Here is a 17,897-nt window from a genome sequence, read left to right as displayed (position 1 = left end):
TATCCAACATAAATAAACAAAAGCCACAAATAAAATGAATTATGAAGTCAACCAAAATTTTCCTTCAATAAAATTTCTAGTTGAGACTAATTCAACAAACTGAAGACCTTTGTCACCTAGTTTTTGGTTGAAAGGGAGAAAATAATAAATCATGCAAATGAAAATGTTTGAATTTTTAAAAAAATGTATCATGCATTAATTAATTTATTGCTTATTTTAAAAATTGAATCTTCTGTTGAGTATTCCTTACCCAATCAATGTAAACATAATCACATTACAATAGTTTCTCTTGGAGTTCTACACATAAAAATGAATGTTAAAGAAAAACCAAAACTACTATCATAACTAATTAAAACAAAACTGAAACTAAGCAATATTTAACTAATAATAACTGTCTAGGTCCCTCTAGTTAGCATGACCACTAATGACGGCGGATAAACTTTTCCATGAAGTTGATTGACAGCGCTAAGACCCGCCTCCTGCCTCTGATTGATGGTTTTTGGTCTGCATTTCTTCAGAAGGCAATAACGGCTCAAGGAGGAGATCAATCTTTTCACAGATTATCTGTCCCTTATTATGCTGCCATGAAATGATGACAGTTTTAATAAATATGCAAGAAAAATTTTCTTTATAAAAGTTGCACAGTGCGGCTTTAAATGCTGAAAGCGTTCTGCAGAACCAGCGCCTCTCGACTAGCTTTGGGTCAGACGTTCAGAGAATGAACAGCAGCAGGCTGTCTGGAGACAGACTGAAGAGACAAACTCTGGGTCTTTCCCCTCTAACCCGGACACAATACCGCAGCCATCCATCTAACCAGACAGCCGCCATGCATCACTCTCACTGCACAGGACTGATTATATCCGCACAAAGGCAGAAAAAGAGCTTCATTCATGCTTCTGCCCACACATCTTCTGTCGCCTCTCAGAAATGTTGAGGAATGTGAAATGCACCCAGCACTCATCACTAGGCATGTCACAATAACATTTTGCTGGATGATAAATTTTCCCAGAAGTTATTGTAGACCGGAGGCTGCTCCAAAGCAGGAAGTGGAAGACTGCGCAGGGCATTCTGGGTAAATACAAGCAAAACAAAACACGCTAATCTGGTGCTAACAGGAAAAATGGTTCAAGAAATCTTCCAACTGCTAAAATCTGACTACTCCAATTTTCTTTACACTTTGCGAAGAAGGAAGTTGCGCTCAGCGTCATCTTCAGAGATTTTTGTGTCGTTCCTTCTTGGTGCAGCGCCCCTACAGGTGAGGAGGGGAACAGGTTGGTTGGTTTGACAGTGTGGAGTGAAAAAGAACCACAGCAGCTGTAAATGTAACAAATGTTGCAACTTTGGTCACCAGTCCAACCGAAAATACTGACTTTAAGGCGGAAAACATCTTCAGGTGGAGCTTTGGGTCTCGTCTGACCGCGACAGCAGAGACTCGACTCATGTTTTCATTTGATGCTTTTGAGTTTTGGCAGAACCTGGTAGCAGTCAGATTGTTTTACGTCTGACTGTATAAAACTAAAAGCTGACAAGTTTACCATTTTACATCAATAACATCCTGATTATTCATCAATATCTTCCATTCTGTGGATCAAGACCAGCTCTAAGATCTGCTGTCTTCATGTTCTTTAACCTGATGCCATCTGGAACATCATCTGACCAACTGAGGCCGTTTCAGAACCATGAGGTCCGTTTTCTCTCTGCCAGAGCGTGACGTCAGCTCGGTCTCTCTTCCCAGGAACCCCCAGGGACACGGACGACAACATTTCCTCCAGCACTTCAACTGAACAAGGAAACAACTGGAGGGGAGGCTTCCTCTTCCCAGTTCCCACAAAGTTCTGGAAAAACACAGCTTGCATTTTGTCTGGATGGGCCGTCTTGATCTAGACCCGTTTGTTGGTTTCTCTCTGGAGTGAAAGAGAAACTCCTCCAGCTTAGAGTTTTAAACTGGTGCTGGGATTCAAGGGGAATCTCATTTCACAGTTCAGTAAAATGTTTTGATTTAAAAAAAGAGGCGCTTGTTACCATGGCAACGGGTGTGTAAAACTGACACCAGTTGTTTTGAGTTGTTCTTCATGTGGTTTTTAGTTACTGCCCCTTTGGTGTGATGCACTGAAGCTGATGTAATTTCTGAAAGTTCACGACACTGGATCGACGACCTCGTTTATTTTGTAGAACGTCGGAATATAACGATCGCTATGAGGAACCATTCAACCCGACTCCTTTGTGGATTAGTTCTGCTTGCCGCCGTTCCAGACCCAGAGCAGACGGAGTCCCCACAGACCCGTTAACGATGCAAACGTATCTGGACTCACGGCTATAATTCAACATTTTCTTTATTTCCTTGAATAAACATCTGGTTTCCGTCCTCTCATCGTCTTGGATCAGATAAGAACTTCTCTAATCTTCTGCCTAGTTCTGGTTCGGTCCGATTTACCTGGTACTCCCTGAAGGATTCAGAAATTCTGGGGAGTTAAAGTGAAACCTGATCAGAGCCGACCCGCATCAGCAGAACCTCGGGTCAGATTTATTTTGGGGCAGCGTAGTCGTGTCCGTCCGTCTTTCTGTTAAACACTGACCATCAGAACATTAGAATGATTCCTATCCAACTCATATGTTAGGAGGAGTTGTGGTCCGTTTGGGTCGTTTCTCCTGCAGTAGCTGAACTCTTCCTGCATCTGGAGCATCGATGACCTCTGACCCCTGAGCAGTAAAACAGGACCGGTGCCTCAGAGATAAACACAGGCAGGTTCTGCAGGTTCTGCAGGTCAGCGGCTGGATAGAGCCCACCTGGGGGTTAACTGCTGTTGCTTCTGCTTCAAATATTTCTGTTATTGTTTTTACCAAATTTATGAATATTGTTCTTTTTGTTCCATTTGTCTCCAGAGGTGGATTAGCAGCAATGCGTCTTTTTTATTAACTTCAGCATTTCTGACAGTAAAACATCCCAGTTATGCATCAGTTCTCGTGTTTGGGTCGTTAATCAGGAGTTTGGTTTATTTTCTAATGAAATACGATGAAAGTCTTTGTCAGGCTCAGGTCTAGGCTTTGACTAGGTCATTGCAAGGGAAGACTAAAGGAAAGATTTGCAGCCGTCTGAAATGTGAATAACGGTAGAAGCAACACCTGCTTCTTTTTAATTTTTTTTCCAATCTTTCCTTAACATAATGTACATGAACAAAAAAATACAACAAAATTTAAAAAAAATAATAGAGCTGGTGCACATTAACATGTAAATAACTCAAATTACAATACAATTAGTACAGAGACATATTCTGAACAAATTACCACAAATAATTTTTTCCTTTAACTCAGATCTTTTAAAATCTTGCAAGACTGTAAATTGTAGAAACTATATATTATTAGTGATTACATCATTTACTCTCTTTTGTTTAATATAAGCTGTGTTTAGACTTTTAACCCTTTGGGTACCTTGATGCAACCTGGAGATGAGTTTAAACCCGAATCTGATTGGTTTAACTTATCAAAAATATTCAGCAGTGGGACATCCAATAAAATTTTGGACATGATGCCTGTCAAGTTCTATAATTTCATGGCTTCCCACACTTGAAAATTAGGACTTGAGGAGACTTCAGGATTTCACTCATTTTTTGTATTTTTCACCAATGAGTGAGAATCAATGAACAGGTGAAAAACCTACAAAACGCATACAAAATATTTCAACATACATTTTAGACATTTGGTTCAAAGTTAATAATTTATCTTAATGACTAATTCTATTTTTAACTTTAAACATACATTTATTTCACAATTTTAACCATAAATTCAAGTATTAAATTATTAAATCCCATGTTTGGTTGAATTTGAATCAAACAAATCCAAACATTTTAGAATTGTCTTAGGACATAAGTTTTTACATTGGACATCTCAACATACATTTAATGCAACCAAACTGTAAAAACTAGCAGTGCAAACTGTTACTTCAATAAATTCTGCATTTCTTTTCTCAAATGTGAAACTACAGTCATTACTGTAGTTTGACTATAGTCAAACTACATTTTGACGTTATGGGAAACTTACAGATGTTGTTGGTATTTAACCTGAAAGTTTTTTCAGGACTTCTGTTGTTGCGTTTTCTCCTCCTTGCCGGGCGTTTCCCGTTGGATCAGAGGCTCAAACATCTGTTTACACCTGTGGACATTTTCCTGCTGAATCAAACTCCCAACTGCTGAGAAAAGGAAAATAATAATGAAGGGTTGAAAGGTTAAAGGGTAAATGGAAGCAGCAGGGCCGTGTGGATGTGCCAAAACTTTCTCCAGCTGAACAGAAACAAAACTGAAGTTATTGACTTTGGACTTTCACAGAAACAATCTAGAATCAGCTTCAGTTATTACAGTCTGGGTCTAGTGATGGACTCTAACATGAACTTTCAGAGCCACATAAAGACAGTTACAAAGTCGGTCTATCACCTGAAGAACATTTCCATTCCAAGGACATTATTCCTTGGAATGGAAATGTTCAAGGACAAATGTTCAAGAAATAAACTGATGTTGCATTGAACAGGTCTGCCTACAAAGCTGATCCAGAACGCTGCTGCTGGCGTTCTGACTAAAACCAGGAAGCTAGAGCTCATCACCCAGTTCTAAAGTCCTCACACTGGCTCCCTGTGGCTCAGACAAGAGACTTTAAAATGCTGCTGGTAGTTTATAAATCACTGAACGGCTCAGCAACACAATACTTTAAAGATCTGCTGCTGTTGTATCAGTATTTCAGACCTTGCAGATCTTCTGGTTCTGGTTCTGCTCTGCATCCCCAGAACCAGAACCAGAACAGCATTCAGCTTCTATCCACCACAAACATGGAACAAATTCTAGAAAACTGAAAAACAGCCGAAACACTGAGTTCCTTTAAACCACAACCAAAAGCCCAGCTGTTTAGAGCTGCTTCTGAAACCTTATAAATGAAACATTAATCAATATATTTGATGTGTATTGATTATTTTGATGATGAGACTCGTCAAAATGTAATGTTTATTTCTAGTTTCTTAATTGGTGACTTTGATTTTTTTATGACTTCATTTTTATGTTTTATAATGTAAAGCACTTTGAACTGCCTTGCTGCTGAAATGTGCTGTACAAATACATTTTATTGATTGATTGGTAACGAGAAGAACATAAAATAAACATTTAATAAGTCAACCTTCTGCCCTTTTCTCCTTCGTTCCTACATTTCAGTTTGGAGCGACTTGTCAGACCAGAGAAGATGCTGCGTTCAGCTGCAGGTCTCAGAACCAGAACATCCTCTTCTCTCATCACAGCCACGATTCTGCTCTGGCTGCTGAGTCTGCAACCTTCAGAGTCCAGAACCGACCCAGAATCCAGGACCTGGAGTCAGACCGGGCCGCGGCTTCAGCTCTCTCACTCAGGTAGGAAACAGATGTGTGTCAGCTTTCCTGTTTTCCGTTCTTCTGAGGATCGGTGTGGCCCGTTGAACCCGGTCAGGTTTTGTTTAAAAGGGTTCAGTGTTTGGTGATTTAACTCTGCTTGGATGTAAGTTATTCAGCTTTTAGCTCACTTTGTCTGAGTGTTTGTTTGTTCGTTCACGTCATATTTAGCGATAATGATCGACAGATCAGAAACTGTAAAATATTTCCAGTATTCAGTTTAAATATAATTTCTGCTCCAGTTCTGACCAGCATTGCTGCAGTGATGAACGCAGGTATCAACATTTCTCTCAAGATCTGTGCCACCAGAACACTTTGACTGGAACCGCACAGTAGCTGTGTGTCCACTGAAAGTAAACTCTGAATTTACCTTAACTCAACTCGTTTAATATGTTTTTGTTTTTTAAATGTGTAAAGTGTGAAAAATGAGCAATCTATCAAACAAAATAAGATCTAATTATGCTTCTGATGGTGTTGGGGCCCTAAGCTTAAGTCGCATATGCCTTGGGCCGGCTCTGGAGGTATTTGATTGAAATATTTAGTTTAACACATTAAATGACAGAAACACAGAAAACCACCCCAACCTTTATCAGTTCTGATGGATGTTCTGGAAACTTTTGGTTTTGTTTTTCTGGTCCGTCAGCTTGTCAGAATCTTTTTCCACATTTTGGAGGTAATAATTTGGACTTTCTGGGTTTGTGTGGAAGCTAAACGGTAGCAGCTTGTGGTTGTAAGGGGAAGCATTGAACGCGTTTAATGAACTCCGAGTTTCTCCTGCTGCGTTTGTGGCTGCAGGACAAACAACCGTCCGCCTGTAAACTGTTAATTATGCTCAGATGGCGGCTTCTGGGCTCAAAACAAACATAAACACGCTGATCTCCACATTCATTCAGGTGAAAACCTTCAATCCATCTGAACACAATCAGCTTCCTTTGCCTCATGTCTTCCCCCTTTAGATTATGGCCAAGTTGTGCCAAAAAACACAACAGTGAGTAATCCAAAGCACAATCAGTTTATAGTCACAAATTATGACTAATAAAAATCTAGCAAACACACTCTAAAAACTAATTAAAACTAACTATAAAATAACATTTTACTGTAATGACAAACCCAAAACTACTATTGCCAGACTGCAGACAGGTAGGAAGTTGCATCATGGTTTGGGTAAAATGAATCCAACATTTCTGACTTGTGTTGTTCAAAAATCTGAACTAAGCCAAAATGTTCCATCCAACTAAGTCCAACCATTAAAGGAGCTAGAAAAGGAGGAATCTAGGATCAACTCCGACTCAAAGCTCAAACTGTAAAACATGTTTTTTCCTCTGAATGTCTACTCTGCATGAGAGCTGAACTGTCTGGAGTCTGGGAAACTCTGCGGGAAGCGTTACTACCTTCACTCCAGGGACGATCCTCGGCTGTTTGGACATAAATCTCATTGCTCAGCAGATGAAACAGATTTCATGCACCGTGGCTGCTTGGTAAAAAATCTGAGATCTGACTCCAACCTGGACCTGTACTCTCCCTGCTCACACATCTTTTCTCTTCGATTCAAACCATTTCTGCTGGAACGTTCGTCACCGACACACAGATTTACAGAGGCTTTAGAAGGAGATGCTCACCGGGTCAACCAGGCTGCAGTACGGCGCCGGTTCGTAGCCTGAACTGCTGATCTGCCGTACCGTTGGTTCTACATCCACTGACTGGATCTTTCTCTCGCTTCCTTCAAGTCCTTCAAGCTGTTGGACTCAGATTAGCTACAATCCATGCAGATTGATTAATGGGCTCGACACACAAGGAGTAACCAATGTCAGCGAAAGACAAAAGGAGCATTTAACTCTTTGTGTTCAATTGACATGACCCCATTTTCAATTGATCCAGATGATTTGTCCAGTGGGATCTGGGCTCGGAAATAATCTGGACCCTGTATGGAAGCAGCGATGGGTCACATTTAAGGTCGATGGTTGGGTTCAAACTGAAGCCAGAAGCAGACGGTCCGTCGGAGTCTGAGGAAGGAGAACCGGTGGTTTGGTTTCCACCTCGTCTTCTTAACTCTTCAGTCCGAGTGTCTGTTGGAGCCCAAAGTTTCAGGGAAGAAGACCTCTGGGTCAGGTTGACATCTCTGACATCACTTCCTCCTCATCCTTCTGCTGCTGCCGGTTTCGAACGCTCCAACCAAAACAAGCTGACCTCATGTGGGACTGGGATGGGAAACACCTACATTCCAATGATTACATGCACACACACGCACGCACGCACGCACGCGCACACACACACTCTGCAGCTCACGCTGAGGTGTGTTTTTGCATCGTTAGATAAAAACATGCTGCGTGTTTCTGCAGGAAATCTGTCAAAGCTGATTCACATCCCAAAACATCCAGAAAGAAGAGGGCAGGAATGTGACCTGTGTGTGTTTGCGTGCGTGTGTGTGTGTGTGTGTGTGTGTGCATTGGTCCTCTACGCCGTTATGCTGTCAACCTTGACCTTTAACTTGCTCTCATTACAGTTTGCAGGTTTGAGAGGAAAAGAGTTTGAAAGAAAGAGCAAAATGTGAGAAGAAGTTGGTAGAAGAGATGAAGGATCTAGGGAAGGAAGGATGGGAGGAAGGATGAGACTGAGGACGTTTCCTCAGCTGAACAAAGCAGAGCTTCGAAGGATTGGAGGGGAAATCAGGTTCTTTATATCATGGTGCCTTTGGTTACAGCTCGTCAGATATGCCTGGATCGTAGCGTGTTTAGCATGTTGATGCGTTCTGATAATCAGGAGCTGAATCTCACAGCTAGCCGTCACTCTAGGTGTCTCAGCTAGCATACTCCACATCCTCAGCTAGCTGCTGCACAAAAACAATACATGAAATAAGAGCATTATGATCTGGCCTGCAGCCATTATAATAATATTATCATAATGAAACAGAAAATTAAACTGCAGCAGAGATTTAAAGTCAGCAATAATTCAAAGCCTGCAGGGATGGACAGATGAAGATGGGAGTGAAGAACTCGTGGATGTAGTTTCTGTATTTGGGCCTCTCCGTGATCCCAGTGTTCTGATTGGACCCAGAAGCTTCCTCCTCGTCAAACAGAACAGTTCTGTTGACACCAGCTGTCTGGAGTGTTGTTCTGCAGGCAGGTTTGGTTGCCATAACGGTGTGAAGCCAGCATGTTTTTATATCTTCCCGTCTAAAACTACTGGAAAACCTGAAGTCAAAGCATAACAGATTTCCACTGACTGATGTAAACTCTTGGCTGCTTCTTCAGGGTTTCGTGTCACATTTTCCGCCCCCTGTCTGATATCTCCCACTGTGTTTACTTTTTATTTTGTGGTTGATTTGCCATCATGACTGCTTGATGGATGAGATCCTGGAGGACTGGAGAGAAAAGCAGAAGCTCCATAAATAACTTCCTGGGCTTAAATCTCCTCCTCCAGTTTCTTATATTTTATTTCTAGCAGCTTTGTTCTTCCATCATGACTTTTAAATGAAGAAGAGGAGACTTTTATTGAACATAATAGTCACTTTTGTAGAAAGATTTCCAGAACTACCAGTTTGTATTTTGGCGACTTCTGAGGACTTTTAGGTTACCCTTCTTGTAAGCACAGCTATTTATCCAGAAACTTGAAGGTTACTTCTCTAAAATCTAAAGGGTTCGTTCTTGAACCGATACGAGTTCCCACAAGTTTGAACCGGAAGTGGTACGCACCATCTTGGTAGGCAACTGCAGTGCAAAGCATAGATGAACCACGGCAACAACAAAAAGAAAGTATATTGACACTGCAAGAGAATTATCTATCAACAAAATGGCTGCTGCCGGGATCAATGACTGGCAGAGTAACTACATGTAGTTATAACCTTTAAACTTTCATTATTAGGTTATACGTCGGATACTTTCTAAAACTGCCTTGGTACTTTCTGGTTTATGGAATATTACAGATTAGCTTTCCAACAACGTGCAGAGAGTTTTTTAATAACATTTCGAATACCTTACAGAATCTACAGGTTACGTTTTAATTGTTGGAGACTTTCCTCCTGAACCACCAGAATAAGATCTGATTGCAAAAACCCGCAGGTTACTTTCTGATTATCTTACAACTTACAAGTTACTTTCCTAGAATCCTGAGATTGATTAAAAGTAGTGCATGTTACCTGAGTGAAGTCACCCTTCTGCCCCCTTTTTTCTTCATCAAAATTAGTGTCAAATGTTTTTGCAGCGAAAACTTTTGATTGTGGCGCTATAATTTTAAAGATCTTGATAAATGTTTCCAGAGATCATTAGAGGTCATCATCAATATCTTCACAGCAAAACAGAAGATATTGATATTTTCTTCTTTATATCTTCTGCAAAACACTTGCTGCACAAACATAGCATCAAAACATAGCTGCTGTGTTTGTGCAGCTATGTTTTGCTGCACATGCATAGCTGAGTTGATTGCCACCAAGTTTGATTTTTGTAAATCGGACCGGGGTGTGTGGTTTGAAAATTTACTGCACAAACCAGCAGGCACGTTTGACACCAATCTTGTTAGATTTGGGTAATGTGGGGAGGCTGGTTGACATTTTGACCTTTAAACTTTCATTATTGTCTTCAAAGCAAAAGTAGCACAAATTAAAATTTTTGCTGCAGAAATGTAGTCGATTTGATTGACTTTGAAGAAGATGGCAGGGCTGGTTGATCTTTCATAACCTCTGGAAACTTTAATTAATGTCTTTAAAATTATAGTAACACAAATTAAAAAAAATTCAGCACAAATGTATCACAAAAAAGGTGATGGTGCAGGGGGACAACTTCACGGTGGTTGCACCATCCAGGATTAGTTTGTAGCATCTGAACTAAAAAAGTTTTGTGCAATAAAAACACAAAGCAAAGCCGACAAATGAGGCTTGAGAATCTGATTCGACTTGTTCGTCACTGATTGAGTTTGTGAGTCTGGCGAAGCAGCTGTTTTCATCCATCATGTCTTATTTTCCTCAACAAGACTCCACATAAAGGCTGTGTAAACAAATCTGACTGCATTCTTCTGCAGTTCCTCAGACTTTCCTCTGCGGCCGGCTGGCTAGCCGGGTCTCTGCCGTCACTTGTCAGCTCGTCACGGCTGAGATTTATTTCTTTCTGGACGGTGCAGCAAATGTGGCGTGCTGCATTCAAAGCCTGAACACGCAGTGCATATGCATGAGTGACGGTTGTACTCTGCATGCTCCGCGGGGGGTCGTTTCGCTCCACTCTCCTCACTGACAGCTCTGTTTGGTGCTGATCTGCAGAAACATGGACGTGCAAATTCAGCTGCAAGAAATTTTCTGCTTTCATTCAAGTTAAAATTATTGTCAGAAACTATAAGTTTACAGGATGAGATGCAGAAATCAGCAGAACAAAACTCATGATTTAATTTTTCTTTTGAGAATAATTAAGCATTAGGCTCCAAATGTGGATGATCATGTTTTAGCTAGTGGTGGAAACAATTCAAATGTTTAATTGAACTCATCGTAATTAATCGAAAACAACATAGCAACTAAATAAGCAGCATTTTCAATTCAAAAACCATTTATTGTTGAATTAGGTCAACAACAAAGATATTTATATTTTTATATTTTTCAATCTGTTATTTAGGTTATTCAACCATCAGACTGATGGAGTTAAAGTTTTTCATGATAGTTTGTGGTATTACTGTGATATCAATAAAAGTGACTAAGGATTAATTATGTAACTTTATGGCTCTGACTGCATGATTCAGCTACACAAACACTAACACTGCTCTTCAAAAACACATAAAGAAGTTTGATTTGTATCACAGAAAGTAACTATAGTTAATCATATTTTAAAATGTATTAATATTTCTTGATGCTTTTATTAAACAAACAGTGGAGAAAGATAACAATCCTGACATTACAGACAGTTTTGGGGGATTTTAAACAATTAATTAATTTGAATTTTAAATCAAAATTATTGTAAGTAATGTATTACAATAAATGATAAACAATACAATACTTGTATTGTATTGTATTGTATTGTATTGCTTTGACTGTATTGACTGTATTGCTTTGACTTCAGCAGCGATGGCTTCTTCCGCCATCGCTGCTGTTAGCTGATGTCGCTTGTGCGTCAGATTTATGGGCGTACCAGAAACACACGTATAGAAAGGTTCCAGCTGCTGCTTTTCTATAAAAATTCCCCAGATCTAAAGCAGTTTTCTATCCACATTTTTAAAGTTTGGCTCCAGAGTTTTACTCATTACATGAGAATAAATTAATCAAATAGCTGAGGGATGAAGTCACAACGATAAATTGGCCTCAGCTGTGAGGAACCTGCAGTCGGCCAGAAAAGCTTCACTTCCAATGAATGAAATGTAAAAATAATTGGGAGCCTGATGGCTGCCGACGCCTCCTGCTACGAAACGGTTTTGATTCCTGAGCTCTGCTGTTTCTGCTTGGATTGTCGTCGGGTTGGCAGCGGCGCTGCAGCGGTTGGTCCTCCGGCTCCGGGAGGCCTGAGCCGACAGATCATAAAGCTGGAGCTTCAGGGTTAATTTGCTCTGCTTCTCCAGGTTGTTTTCTGCCTGCTTTAACGCCGCCTCCCCAGGGGGACCGGGGGTCAATCGGTGTGTATGTGCAGCGTGAATGTTGACTTTAGTTATGAGGCATTCAACCACAGCACAGAGTTACTAAAACTCTGTGCTGTGGTTTTCTCCTGACCTGCAGTGCTGGGTTACATTACTGTTGATTTATTAATATAGGAGCCGCCAGGTTCAAGCTGCAGCTATGTGGAAAAATGAATTAGACCGACTGGCTTGGGTCTGAGGTAAACTCAGATACGTCTGATGATCAGTATGAGGAATTAATTTGTGAAGAATGAGGCCAAAACACAGAGGCGGAGTGAGAAAAGAAAGCTTCAGCCGCCTGTTGAGTTGATTTTAAAGGGGCAGTATTATATGTTTATAGCACTTTTTAACCTTCATCTGTTCTAAAAATAACATATGTCAAATATGACTTAAAAGAAATTTCACTTTCTAATTTAACACATTTGAGTTGGGCCTCTGTCTCTTTAAACAACATTGCACTGAGAAGTAGTTTGTATATTGAGCTCAGCAGTTCCACCAGGTGTTTGCTAATTGCTTCGGGCTAGTTTGAAGGAGCAGAGATGGGGAGGAATGCTATGTGAGGCAGAAACTTGGAAACTGCAGCTCTGAGGAGGAGCTGCACCTCTAAGGCGGGGCTAGATCCACCCAGGTGTTTCGCTGAATGGTTGCCATAGAGATTAGAGGATTTCTCAAACATGCATGAAAGAATCAAGGCAACACTCCATGTTTGTTTTTGATGAGGAAATCACATTATAACATGATGAAAAGCTCAAAAAAGTTGATTTTACAAAACATGACCTGGAGGTTATAGAGCATGGCAAGGTGGTAAAGCACAGTGAAGGCCCATGTTACTGAGTCTCTGAACTCCGCCTTCTTTCCTCTGATTGGTTGATAGAAATGGTGCTTAATAACATCTTTAGCTTTGACCCAAAACGCTTCAGTTGTCCCAGTTTAAACTAAGATCTGAGGCCCAAGAGACTCAGCATCCTGTGGAAACCCAGCGACTATCTACCATCTACTGTCTCCTTTCTATCCTGCCGTTTTAGGGCTGAATGTGTGAAGAATGTCACGGTGAATAAACCCCTGAATGTTCCTGACTCTTCCAGACGTGAGGAACGGCTCGGCGGTCTACTGGGGCGCCGGCGTTGGCGGAGGCTACCAGGTCCTGCTGCTGGACGAGGACCGAGGATGGCTGCTGGTTGGAGGGAAGGACCACATTTACCTGCTGAACCCCGACAACCTGGACCAGCCCGTCCACAAGGTGAGGTTCAAGCCTTCTTGATGGACGCCTATTTGGGCGTTAAACCATCAGAGCTGCTTGGAGTTCATTATTATTTCTTTTGGATGCAGCAAAGCTCCACTTAAATTCTTATCAGTGAAAAAACTCTGGACTGCTGGTTCATTATTCATCGTTTTCCTGTTGCCTCCAACAGGATTAAAGAGATTTCTTGGTTGTGGCTCTTTAAAATATTAAAAATGATGAATATTATCTAAAGACTTGACAAAGAGAAACTATGGTGATGAGTAAATAGTAGGCGACAATAACAGTTGCTTAATAATCACATGTTTACAGGTTATCAACATGTAATTAGTTAGCATTAGCAGTCAGGTCCGGATTTGTTTTGATTTGTTCTGAGTGAAACCTAACTTTATCAGAAACGATATAATAAAAATATTTTAGGGATGATTACAGTTAAGATAGTGTATGAACAATTCTGTTTTTATTTTCTGTTTTTAGGGTAATTATTAGCATGTAGCATTAGCATCAAGTTTTCCCTCTTCTTTCACAAACTGTAAACAGATGAGATTAGAAGATAACACTGAAGGAATGAATAACTATCAGTTACTTTCTAGCCATGTTTTATATGTTAAACTAAATTAATCCCTTCATTTGCAGCTAGCATGAGCAATATTAGCATTTGCTGTTAATCTGTGATGTTAATCAGTAACAGAATCCTATAAGCAATTCAGTATCTTAATGCAACAGCTGAACAAGTAGTATTTAGAAAACACATAACAGATGCTTCATTATAACATTCCAAAATTATTTAGTTACATTTGATTTGAAGTTCATTATAATTATTTACATTGGCAGTTGATCTCTGCTTTTTCTCTGTTTTCCTAATTTCCTGACCTCCAACTAAGCAGCAGATCTTCAGGAGATTATCAGTATTTACAATTGGTAACCTCTACTAATTATCTTATTTCTCTTTAAATTTGGTCATAAGATTTCAGGCTTTCAAATTAGCAGTTATTTCCATTAGTGGTTGATTCCTTATTTGTTTCATATTGAAGTTTATTATTTGGATATTTTCTTTATTTCCCCATCAGATCCACTGGCCTGCAGCTCGAGAACATGTGGAGCACTGCAGGCTGGCAGGCAAAAGCCTGGAGGTAAAAATTATTATAAAAATGTTTGTTTATTTCTCACCTCATACACTGATCTTATTTTTAGGATGTAGGAATCTGAAATCTGCTGTAAGTCATTTTTTCTACTTCTGTTAAACACATTCTGGATGTTCGTATTGTTTGTGTTCCAGAGAGATTGTGCAAACTTTGTCCGTGTGCTGCAGCCTTTCAATAAGACTCATGTTTACGTCTGCGGCACCGGCGCCTTCCATCCGCAGTGTTCTTACCTGCAGCTCGGCCAGAACCCCGAGGTACCAATCACTTGATTATTCACATTTATTTACCGTTAAACTACATATTGATTAACTGAACGTCTGCTATGTTCTCAGAGATATGGTTAGCTCATTTGAGGAAGGAGTCAATTTTAAAGAGCTTCTGAAAAATTATGAAGGAAACTGAAAAAATTATAAATTGTAAAATTATATAACGCTGAGTCCTTTTTGTTGCAGTTAGTGTCAATAAACAGCAGTAAATTAAATGTAATTTTTTTAAAATGCTTCCAAACAGTTGGAAATATAGATTCTTCAAATAGTACAGAACTAATTCTTCATATTACAATCAAGAAAAATATATAATACTTTTTCTGTTTACTTTTACTTTTTCTGTTTACTTTTACAGTATTGTGTTTGCAAAATGAAATTTTACAAACAAATATATAGAGTATGAAATAGCAAACAAAGTAATTAACAGTTACAGAAACAAGAGCAGATTTAACAAAATAATGCAACTTAAATGGGATCAGAAAGAAAATTCAATAAAAATGCAAAGAATGTGGAAAATCTCACAAAGCAACTAACAGGAAATACAAAAGAAATCCTGCAGAATATATATATTTTAAATCGCTGGCAAAGAAACACGAAATTCCTTTTTATTTTCTGTAAACTTTCATTGTCTTTGTTTTTCTCTGATGTGAAACAAATGGAGCCAGAGCTCATCTTTGTGCGCCGTTGTTCTGTGTCCGTCCTGCAGGAGCCGTGGTTCAGGTTGTCCCACGCCGTCGAGTCGGGACGCGGAAAATGTCCTTTCAGTCCCAGAGAGCCGTTCACCGCCAGGCTGACCGGTACCACGCACCTGTCCTCTGGGTTTTTCACTATAGCTTAGTTTTATTTCATTGTGATTTTTAATTTCATTCAATTTGTAATAATTAACTTTAGAGTGGGTTTATTAGTTTTTATTAGTTAAATGTTTAGTTTTTGTTTGTTCTTTATTAGGTGCAGAATTCAAAGGGCCGAAGGATTGTGATTATGTCTACATTGATGGGGCTATAAATACTCGACAGAAGACACCATTTTCAAAAACTTTAATTAATTATTGCTGAACAACAAACTGACTCTGGCGTTTTCTCCCAACTGTTGCTGTAGCCGCTTTGCGCCGCCAGGAGTATGCAGTGCTATAGCTGACGTAAACTGCTTGTGTTGTAACTTCACATCAGTTCAAAAGGTTGATAAATAGATTCAGAAACATGAAAACAAGCGATATAATACCTATAATTTCAGTATGTTTTAGTTTGTATTATTAACATGATGTAGTTCCACTTAGTTATAGTCCTTTCCTCCATTAATTACCGTTTTTATTTATTCAGTTAACGAAAATGTTTTCCTAATTTCAGGTTTTGTTGTTTGTTAACGCTGGTTGGGACTCAATGATCCGATGCGCCGCAGTCAGGAGTCTTTCTGCATTTTTGTCTCCAGAAAAGATTAGGAGAATGTTTTTTTGTTTTAGTTAACTATAACAGTGTTGGTCCTCACAACCTCACAATGTCATTCTCTCCATATTCTGCTGACATTAAGCAGCCCATCGCCCGCCGGCTGAGCGCTGAGCGGAGGTGTGTGTGGTCCCTGGAGTTATTTCACTAAACTCACTAAACACAGGATCCTCCTGACCGAGACCCCGGGGGTCAGCTGGAGCTTCGTGTTGTCTCATGGAGATTTCACAGCTGGACGAAGCATCTGTCCTCATCTGGATGTCCTTCTGCAACTCACTCCTTTACTGAAACAACAAACTGCTTGTCGCTTTTCTTCTGATGCACAGAAAACTGGAGTCTTCTGTTGAGTATTAATTATCAATTTGATGTAAACATATTCACAATACTTTGGTCTTTATGAATTTTGCACCTGAAAACTAACAAAAGTCTGGAAAAACTAAAACTACTGTTACAACTAGTAAATAAAAAAAATCCAAATTAAGAAATGTTTAACTAATAATAATGACTGCGACTAGCAAACACTCTAAAACTAACTGAGTTATACAAACAGGGAAATAAAACTAAACAATAAAGAAAAACCCAAACTATTAGAACCCTGGTTGCAGTTACCTTTACCCTGCAGTGACCTTTACCCTGCAGTGACCTTCACCCTGCAGTGACCTTTACCCTGCAGTGACCTTCACCCTGCAGTGACCTTCACCCTGCAGTGACCCTCACCCTGCGGTGACCCTCAACCTGCAGTGACCTTCACCCTGCGGTGACCCTCACCCTGCAGTGACCTTTACCCTGCGTTGACCTTCACCCTGCAGTGACCTTTACCCTGCAGTGACCTTCACCCTGCGTTGACCTTCACCCTGCAGTGACCTTCACCCTGCAGTGACCTTGTCATTTCTCCCCTCAGATGGTGAACTTTACGCAGGAACCTCAGTCGACTTCATGGGGGCCAACGCGGCGATCTTCCGCACCTCGGTTCAGGGCAGCAGTCAGCATTACATCCGCACCGAGGCCTGCGACCACAACTGGCTCAACGGTGAGCAGCTGCCTCTTCCCATCATGCATTTCTTCATTCTAGCTCTGGATGCATCGGTTTTCCAACATGAAGGCCTCCTGTCCCCCACAGAGCCGGACTTTGTGGGCTCCTTCTCCATCCCTGACACTCACAGTCCAGACGACGATAAAGTTTACTTCTTCTTCAAGGAGAAGGCGGTGGAGGCCGGCCAGTGGGACCAGAGGGTCTACAGCCGGGTGGCTCGGGTCTGCAAGGTAAACAACGCTCCAGTCAGCAGCCATATTAGAAGGATCATAAATGTTTTCAATAAAACCCCGATGCAGTTTTTCTTTAATTAAATAAGACAGCCATACTTTCTCTTCAACAGTTGCTCTGATTTTTCCTGCTTTTTCGTTCCTTTTCAGTCCATTAGGAGGTTTTTCATGCAGCTCTGACCTGGAATCATTCAGACATTAAAACTCCTCGTTGCTTAGGCCTTGAACAACTTCCTGTTTCAGTTTTATAATCAGTCTTTCAGTGCATATTTGTTTCTCCTTCCTGCAGAATGACGTTGGTGGGAAGAGGAGTCTGATCAACCGCTGGACCACCTTCCTGAAAGCCCGATTAGTCTGCTCTGTTCCCGGCCCGTCGGGAGTTGATACTCACTTCGATGAGCTCGGTAACGCCGACCCATTCCTTACTCTTCTTACTCCACTAAAGCTGCAGTTTGTAACTTTTATAAAGAATATATATTTTTTTACATATTTGTTAAAACTGTCACCATATTGTAACAGTTTACTATGAGACAGATAATCTGAGAAAAAAATGGATGT

The 17,897-nt window shown here is 40.4% G+C and overlaps 1 protein-coding gene across 1 annotated transcript in view; it reads left to right on the top strand.

Annotated features, from left to right (window-relative positions):
- Positions 1-17,897, top strand: part of LOC106965029 (semaphorin-3D) — a 42,161-nt gene that overhangs the window by 10,095 nt on the left and 14,169 nt on the right. Inside the window, exons 2-9 of the mRNA XM_015060888.1 lie at positions 5,193-5,383; positions 13,069-13,223; positions 14,294-14,356; positions 14,503-14,622; positions 15,341-15,431; positions 16,978-17,106; positions 17,197-17,339; positions 17,629-17,743. Coding sequence (XP_014916374.1) covers positions 5,221-5,383; positions 13,069-13,223; positions 14,294-14,356; positions 14,503-14,622; positions 15,341-15,431; positions 16,978-17,106; positions 17,197-17,339; positions 17,629-17,743 — 979 coding nt within the window. The 5' untranslated portion in view covers positions 5,193-5,220. The remainder of the gene's footprint in view (positions 1-5,192; positions 5,384-13,068; positions 13,224-14,293; positions 14,357-14,502; positions 14,623-15,340; positions 15,432-16,977; positions 17,107-17,196; positions 17,340-17,628; positions 17,744-17,897) is intronic.

This window comes from Poecilia latipinna, unplaced genomic scaffold (genome assembly GCF_001443285.1).
Source record: "Poecilia latipinna isolate Pla-1442-1.1 unplaced genomic scaffold, P_latipinna-1.0 Scaffold1754, whole genome shotgun sequence".
NCBI lineage: Eukaryota > Metazoa > Chordata > Actinopteri > Cyprinodontiformes > Poeciliidae > Poecilia > Poecilia latipinna.
The sequence above is the reverse complement of the archived record's forward strand: the minus strand, read 5'-3'. Positions and strand labels throughout refer to the sequence as shown.